This window comes from Eubalaena glacialis, chromosome 2, assembly GCF_028564815.1.
Source record: "Eubalaena glacialis isolate mEubGla1 chromosome 2, mEubGla1.1.hap2.+ XY, whole genome shotgun sequence".
In the NCBI taxonomy this organism is placed as follows: Eukaryota; Metazoa; Chordata; class Mammalia; order Artiodactyla; family Balaenidae; genus Eubalaena; species Eubalaena glacialis.
The window spans coordinates 147,374,304-147,382,916 of record NC_083717.1 but is presented as its reverse complement, the minus strand read 5'-3'; the positions used below and the strand labels follow the sequence as shown (position 1 = coordinate 147,382,916).

The 8,613-nt window shown below is 44.2% G+C and overlaps 1 protein-coding gene across 2 annotated transcripts; it reads right to left on the bottom strand.

Annotated features, from left to right (window-relative positions):
• Positions 1-223: 223 nt before the first annotated feature.
• On the bottom strand, positions 224-7,852 carry PTGDR (prostaglandin D2 receptor). Of its 2 annotated transcripts, none has more exons than XM_061182555.1 (2): positions 7,007-7,852; positions 224-561 (listed from the first exon to the last, which is right to left on the bottom strand). In XM_061182555.1, exons 1-2 carry the CDS (start codon positions 7,850-7,852, stop codon positions 322-324), a joined length of 1,086 nt encoding a protein of 361 aa, XP_061038538.1. In that variant the 3' UTR covers positions 224-321. The 2 variants fall into 2 exon arrangements, with proteins under 2 accessions (XP_061038538.1, XP_061038537.1); XM_061182554.1 differs by having other exon boundaries at positions 465-561; positions 6,810-7,852.
• Between the last annotated feature and the right edge of the window lie 761 nt (positions 7,853-8,613).

The following is an 8,613-nucleotide window of genomic DNA, read 5'->3' as shown; positions in this document are numbered from 1 at the left end:
AAGACTGCCTTTAAAAATTAGGGACACCAAGTACAAACATTGGAACAATTACTATCATTGCTTTAAGACTTTTAACATTGTTTACAATATATGAAACTGTAGTTGCTATTATACTTAAAATGAAAAACCCCACTGAACCGGTTCATGAACATAGAGTGACAACACATTATTAAGATCGATCGAATAGTTTTGAAAATACATTTAGATGTTTTGTTATGGGACATAGCTTTTAAGGATATAACTTGAAAGATTTTTTTGATCATGGTTCTTTGCCAGAAAATGTGATATATTCCTGAGTTCACCAGAGAGGTTAACACACTGTCACAGGCTGGATTCCATGTTAGTTCCGCAAGAATTGCTTTGCCAGTTTCTATACATAAGAGGCCTTATGAAAATCTTGTGAAAAAACATCCGAAATACCGATGTTCTGAAAATGATGAAAAGCCAAGGGTCCACAATGGAGATCACAGAGAGAAAGCGTAAGGCTCGGAGGTCTTCAATTTCTTCAGCAGTTCCATTTTTCTCGTGAACAGCTTTAAACGCTCCATAGTAAGCACGATACTGTTTTAAAGAAAAACATTCAATTAGGAGAGCGGAAGGTCGATGGCTGCAACAAATTCACTTACTTCACTTAGGAAACATTACTTTTCCGTAAGAGTATGGCAGCTTGGCTTGGAGTATTCATTTGGGTAAATTTATAAGCAGCTAAGGCCACCACGGCGGATGGGTGCAAGTGAGAAGCCAGGGAGGTGCAGGGCCGACCTGGGAGGCTCAGTGGAAGCCAGGTCCTCCTGGGAGCCCCTGGCTAAGTCCCTGGAGCTGGTCCACCTGCGGTGAGTGTGGCAGGGCTGGAGTTGCCCGCTCCCTGCCTGGCGGTGTAGAGGAAGAGCTGAAGTGGGACAAATCTAGTCTATTGAGTCGTTTACAGAGTCACCTCGCTCCCGTAGATACTGATTCTCTTTGCTTTTTCCTCTGCCTCCTTCCTATCCTCGATTCTTAGTTAGCCCAGAAATAAGTCACACTTGTGAAATGTCACATGTGTGGAGACACCAATGAAACAGAAACTTGTTTTTTCTTTCTCTGAATTTTTCTTTTTATTGAAGTATAGCTGATTTGCAATGTTTTAGGCGTACAGCATATATATGTATATGTATATACATATAAATATATATTTTTTCTTTTTCAGATTCTTTTCCAATATAGGTTATTACAAGATATACAGTTCCCTGTGCTATACAGTAGGTCCTTGTCTATCTATTTTATATATAGCAGTGTGTATCTGTTAATCCCAAATCCCTTGTTTATCCCTGCCCCCGATTTCTCCTTTGATAGCCATAAGTTTGTTTTCTATGTCTGTGAGTCCATCTGAAACAGAAACATTTAATCAACGTGAAGAGGCAGGACATATTCCAGTGGAAAGACAGAAGACAACTTGTGTAAACTACTCATTTTTAGCACAGATGCTTATCATTCTGTGGTTGTCATCCTCTTTTCAGACTAGGAAGAAAAAAGAAACATACACAGAGCAATAAGCCTACTTACCTGTGCCCAGCCACTCCTGTATTGTCTTGCTCTTCCTTGAGCTCTCTGGCCTCTTGGGGGCCCTGCAAACTGCCTCACCCCTTTCCTGCCATTCAGCCGACACTGCTGTCTAGACCAGCTCTACAAGTGTCTCCCACTCGGTTGGGGGCCAGCCACTTTTTCTCCGTGCTCTTACATCGTCCATGCTCATTGAGATTCTAAATCCATAATGGGACAAAATGGACTCTAATGGACCAGAAAATATGCGAACTCAACATTAATGGGAGGGGATATGAATAAGTACACCGACCAGACCCATTCAACGCAATCAGGGATATGAGAAGATGTATGTTCCCATAATTGTTTCCTTACCTTTTAATTCTCTTTTCTGTAGGCTCAGATACGCCCATCTAGTGCACTTAGGAAGACAAGAGTTTATCTGGAAGCCCTCTCCCATCATCACTGCTTAATAACACTAAGAGTAATAAAAATGGCTAATGTCCACACAGAGCTTCATATTCTCAGGCACCATTCCGTTTTACTTTTAAAAGTTTGTTTCATCCTTACGAAAGTCCTGTGAAGTAAGTATGTTCATTATCTCCATTTTACAGATGTGGAAATTGATTACATGCCCAAATCCTACCTTCTTTTCCAGGTTGACCTAAAATATTACCCCCATCACGAAGCCTCTGGTGATGGTTAAGGTGGTGGTTAAGCTCATCAGCTCTAGAGTCCGACCATCCAGGTTAGATAGAATTGCCTCACTGGCTGTGTTACTTCAGGCAAGTTACTCTGTTTCCTCATCTATACAATGGGGATAAGTGCACCTATCTTTCAGGATTGTTATGAAATTTGCATGAGATGGTATGAGTACAACCTTGAGAACAGGTCCTTGTATTAATAATAATTCAATAATTAGCTAGTATTATTATTTTATCAATTAGGAGTCAATCCCTTTCCTTTTCTAACTCCTTTCTGGCCCTAGTCACTCCCTCTCACCCCCAGTATTATAGCTCTGTGGGCAGATGTGATGTTTTTCTCATTTTATATCCCCACAATGAATTACAGTGCCTGGAATGTTGTAGGTTCCAGATCTGAGATGAATGAATAAATGGATGACAACAAGCTACACACTTGAGTTGATTGAAAAAGCAAACACTTTATATAACTTTAATCTTTATATTTGCTCCTTTCTCCTCAAAGTGGAGTGCAGCAAGATATAATTCTTACTATTTGAGAATGCTTGATTAGTTGCGATCTGGGTAACTGAATGATGTTTATATAATTAAGACAAATTTTATTTCTGTACACTATTTATCCATATCAATTCTATTGCATATTATTAGGTTATTTGTACTTTCAAGTCACTTGACTTGTATTAGAAATGTAATATTCTACAAACAGCCTTTTAATTTTATTTATTTTTTGAGTTTACTAAAAATATGACAAATTTATTCCCTCGTGACAGTGATCAAAGTACATATTCTATTAATTCTCACAAGATATCCGTTTGAACACAATCTAGACTTTCGAAAAATCCTCTCATGATCAATGGTATTCCCTAGAAGACACTTTATAAACTGCTCCTTTGACAGAGGGCTTGAATACGGAATACCCTCAGAATACACAACTGACTTGTTCAACGCATGCAGGGCATTACACAAAGAGAACTGGTGTGAGAAGAGCGCCCTCTGTTGAAATTAGGGGTCCACAAAAAAATGTTGCTGTTGCCTGTTCTCTGGCGACAGCTTGGCTGGACATCCCTGCTTAGGACAGCAACATTGATTCCAACGCCCTCTCCCATTCAGTTCATCCATCACCACACCCTAGACCTCACCCTCTGCTCTAGCTCTTTAAATCCACTTCTGACCCTTTTCCCTGGGCCAGTCTCTTGCTACCATCCCTTACACAACTTGTAACAGCCTCCTTTGGATGGAGCATCCCACCCATTCTTTCTGCTCAACAAAATGAAACACACACATGAGTTATCTCAATGCATGCAGGAGGTTCTCTAACCACTTCTCTGACTCCATGGATTCTGATATATGTGATTACACAAGCTTGTGCATACCTTTACCTGGCTTCTAAACCTCTCAACTACTACGTTGAATCTATACGTGAAAACCCTCTTTCAGCCATTCCTGCTCCCCGACCAACCTCCAAAACACTGTGGTTTTCTAAGGTAAAAAAAAATTTGATGAAAATACTTTGTATACATTAAAGAACATGCTGCAAACTGCCGCTAAAGCTCCTCCCATATTCTCTATACTTTCTTTTTACCGTATCAAATTGGAAATTTGAGAATTCAATCTAAACATCTTGCTCTAATCCAGCATTATAACAAAGTTAATTAGAAAATCATATTCTAACAAACTTTTCACCGGCTTAATGAAATACAATATTTATGTGATGAGCAAGATTTTTTTTTTAAGTTTACCCACCTTCACATACAGCCTTATTTTTTCCAATCACTAAATCCTTTCCTTAGAAAAGTGATTTTCAAAGAATGGGGGTCTTTAATACTCTTTCAGTGTGTCTATGTGGTCAAAACTATTTTCATAAAAAGATGTTACTTGTCTTTTTTTCACTTTCATCCTCTCATAAGTGTACAGTGAGTTTCACAGAAGCTGCCTGATGTGTAATGAATGACATCATCACTCCCATGGCTAATGGAATATGTGCTGTGTACTCTTGCATTTTCTAGACCTTTCTAAGGTAATAGGGTATACATATGTGCATTTTCAGAGACTGTTCTCAGTGCTTCTGTGCTCTTAACATGCTTTTTCCCATGTTACCTGCTAATATTCCTACACTTTATTATCATTCATTAAATAATTTTGAAATCTCAAACTTCTCTTTCACCTATGCAAAAACACAAGCAATAAGTACATTGTAACTTGTTTTACAATAATATTTACAATTTTTCTTATTTTTAATTTCTAATATTGTAAATACTAATAGATATAATCCACATAAATAAAAGATCTTTGGGTCCTTAATAATTTTTAAGAGTGAAAAGGGGGTCCTTAGACTAGAACAAGTTTGAGAACCACTGCCTTAAAATATTATACTATCTTCGGAGATCATATTTCTTAATTAATTTTCTATGTCTAGCAGGCAATTATAATAAATGGAAGTTATAATTAGTAATAATAATTAGTAATAATAATTTTTGAGGCCACCAGGCACCTGGTTAGTGTGTATGTATGTGTGTCTATATATATATATATATATAGACACACATATATATATATATATATATGTGTATATATAACACTTCAAATCTTCATAACTATCTTACAGAGCAAGAATAGTTATCCTCATCACAGATGAGGAAACTGAGGTTAGAAAGGATAAGTAAGCGCTTTTATAGTTAGTAAGTGATGAGATCTGATTCAAACCCATGCTAAAGCCCTTATCCTTTCTAGAAATGATACTTCCCGTGAAGAATGCTGTCCGCATTGCATGTCTTTGAAACTTTACAAGTTTTTTAGAAAATCATTTTCAAATCCATTATTTCCTTCAATCCTCACAAGCGCCTATGAGTTATTCAAATCTCCTTAGAGACTCGTCAAATGCAATGTTCTTTCCAATGTATTATGCTTTCTGCATTAGTCTTACTAAAACATTCAAACTCAGGACATAATGTCCAGGCATTTGGCTAATTTCTGCTTTTATCACAGCACAGGTAAGTAAAGCTCTTATTTTAGAGCAAGGGTCTGAAAACATATTCTGTAAAGGGCCGAAGAGCAAACATTTTAGGTTTTATGAGCCAAGAGGCAAATAGTGAATATTTAGTAGGTACTTATTAACAAGAGAGAAAACACATTTCTACAATTGTAATTGATGAAATTAAAAATGTAATAATAATAGTAATAATAATTGAGTACAATTTTTGGTAATACATGTCTATTAAGGAGAAGAGTGAGTCTTTTTCTTGGAATCATATTTGACTTAGCTGGGGTTCAGAGTTCATGTGCCCTATCATCAAATTTATGGCAAATGTTTATTTATAAAAACTATTCTTAACTCCAGGGCTGCACTAAAACAGTGGGCAGGACGTATTTGGCCTGTGGGCTGTGATTGCTAAGGCTTGCTTTAGAGTGTGGTTCTCAAAATGTGATCCCCACATCAGCAGGTGAAGAAGAGGCTGCTGAATTCTTCAAAAATGTCTGCATCAGAAGCTCTGGAGAATGGGGCCCAGCCAGCTCTGTTTTTAAAAGCACTGCTGATGAATCTGAGCGTGCTAAAGTTTGAAAACCACTGCCAAATATCTATACCTATATCTCTATCTCTCTGTTTATATAGATATAGATTTATTTATTTATCTTGGGGAGTTCTGATCCTAACCCAGAGAGCTCTTTGCCCAACACATTAAGGCCTTCATTTAAGGGAAAAATCACACTATATTTAACTTTCATCCACCCTTTAAAGTAATGTCCAAAACTGCTACACTGCCATGAGAAACTTAACTTTCCTATTCACATTAAGTCTCAGGACTCCAATGACATGGACTTGGCAACGAATTTATTTAAATGTTGTTCACGTTGAACAAGTACACTGTGGGGTCTGGAGAGGGAGAGGAGCAAGGCTGAAAAAGTTTTCTCAAGCCTCAGCCACTCCTAGGTGTCTTGGCCGGGGTCACAAGAGGAAATACCTGCAAAACGACGAAGTAATTCAATCTGCACCACCACCCCCATTAGTGATTGAAACCCAAGATAATGGCTTTCAGGTCACCTCGCTTGGCAAGATAGAAACAAAACCTGTCGAGACAGGTTATCAGAACGACACCACCAGCGGAAACGTTCCTACACATCTGCTAATCCAAATCCTCTCCGCCTCTGCCGCCACCATCCCCCGCAGCTGCAGCACCAGAAACGGCATCCGCCACTCCTCAACGTTTACGCACGAGTTAACAAAAACCTAAACCTATGCTTTCAGTCACTCACATCTGCAAATCACTTTGGCAGGAGCACACCTTCCCTTATTCCCTTTCCACGCCAACACCGGGGAGAACTCCCAGATGCCATTTGCCCATTTCTGATGCCACTAAAATCATAGGCAGGTGTAACGAAATAAAACCTCGCGTAGCCATCGAGAAGTGGTAAAGGACTCGTATTGCCAAGGAGGAACCAAGGTCTGCTCCTCAAAGTCCTGAGGTGCATAAATAACCCCGAGATCTTCCCAGAGGAAAGCAGGGAGGAGGGGGTTCTGCTAACTGGAGAGGTTCTGCGGGGCTAAGGGAACACCATCCGGCTCCGGCTTTCCCTACCTTTCTGGGGCTTTACCTCTTTTGGCTCAACAAATTGGGTTCTATCTCCTGGGGGCTTTGGAGGGAACCTGATCCGGGGAACGCAGCAACAAACCCTCCTGGCTCAGGGCGCAGCTCCTCTTGCACCGCGTCCAATGCGCTCCACCCTTCCCTCCCGGCAGCTGCGGCCCGACGCGCTTCAGTCTCCCGCAGCCTTAGCGCCAAGCGACTCACAATTAAAGGCAGGGAGCACATGGTGAAGAGCACAGTCATGAGGGCTAACAGCAGGAGGTGATCCAGCTCCTCCAGGGGCGGCGGGGTCTCTTCCCTCTCGCCGGCGGCCAGCTCCGCTCGTTCCCTGGGGCCAGAGCGCGGGAGCCGCCGCAGCCGCAGGTGCATCGCGTAGAGGTTGCGCATGGCGCTCAGGTTGCACAGCACGATAGCGAGGACCAGCAGCAGCATGAGGCTGGCGTAGAGCACTGAGTAGCTCAGCACCGACAGCGAGCGCCCCTCGTGGACCATTTGGATGAAGCACCAGGTGCCGGGGCAGTACTGCACGAACTTCCCGAAGCCCGCGAAGGGCAGCGAGCAGAAAGCAAGGCAGAAGGCGCCCACGACAGGCGCCACCAGTGCGCCCCGGCGCGGGGTGATGTACCGTCGGTAGAAGAAGGGATGCCCCAGGGAGAGCCAGCACTCCAGGGCCATGGCCAGCAGCTGCAGCGTCGAGGCAAGCCCGAAGAAGGACATGAAGAAGGCGAAGGCTTGGCACAGTGAGCTGCCGGATGCGGGCACCAGGCCCCTCAGGCTCCGGTTCTGCGCGTAGGCGAACAGCACGAAGGGGCTCACGAGGGACTTGCCCAGCAGGTCGGTGACCGTCAGGCCGCACACCAGCACGTAGAAGACGGAGGGCGGCGGGCGCGGCGAGCGCCGCGGGCACGACCGCAGCCCCGAGCGCGCCAGCAGCCCCAGGGCTAGCAGGTTGCCCAGGAGGCCCGTGCTGAAGAGCACCCCGCCCATCGTCGCTGAGTTTCCCTTCTCCACCCACGTGGTGTTGCAGCAGCGGTAGAACAGCGGCCTCATGGCGGGAGGCGCGGCGAGCCGGAGCGGAGGCTGCGGGAGGGCTGGGGCCACGGCGTCTGGGTGCAGAGGAGGCCCCCCCCCCAGCGCCCCGCGCGCGCGGCTCCGCCGGAGAGGCTGAGCCGCCAAGGAAGCGCAGGCGTCTCTTATCTCAACTCTCGGGTCACACCCCGCCCCTCGGGGCGGGACGCACGGCCGGGTGCGCACCCCGCGCTGGCTTCGTAGAGACCCCCGGCAGCCGAGTGAAGAGCTCCGCCCCGACGCGCCGGGTCCTGAGGAGAGACAGATCCTCAAGCCCAGAGTCGGAAGCAGGGAGGGAGGAAGGGAGGGAGGGAGGAAAGGAGGAAGGAAGGAAGGAGACTCCCAGCATCCAAGACCAGTCCTTCCTGCGAGGCAAGAGAACTACTGAAATGGAGGGGAAATTAAGCCGCAGCCACTGGGAGGAGAGGGGCCCGAGGAGGAGGTGGTGGCGTGGTGGGACTCTGGTGGTGGCCGAGAAGAACTCTGAAGTTGAGCGCGGCTGGGAGGCTGAGAAAGCGCTACCACTAGTTTTCGCATTAGTGCTTTAAGGAGGGGAAAAGGTAACCAACCTTCGCATAACACCTAAGCCTTAGCTCCATTCTCTTATAGATCCTGAAACAGGAACAATGAGCTTCATTGCCTAGGTGAGGAAACTGAGATCTTGGAAGGTTAAATCATCTCCCAAGGTGACAGAGCTGGTACTTGAGCTGGACCTGGAACCCGGATCTTCTATTTATAGAGTC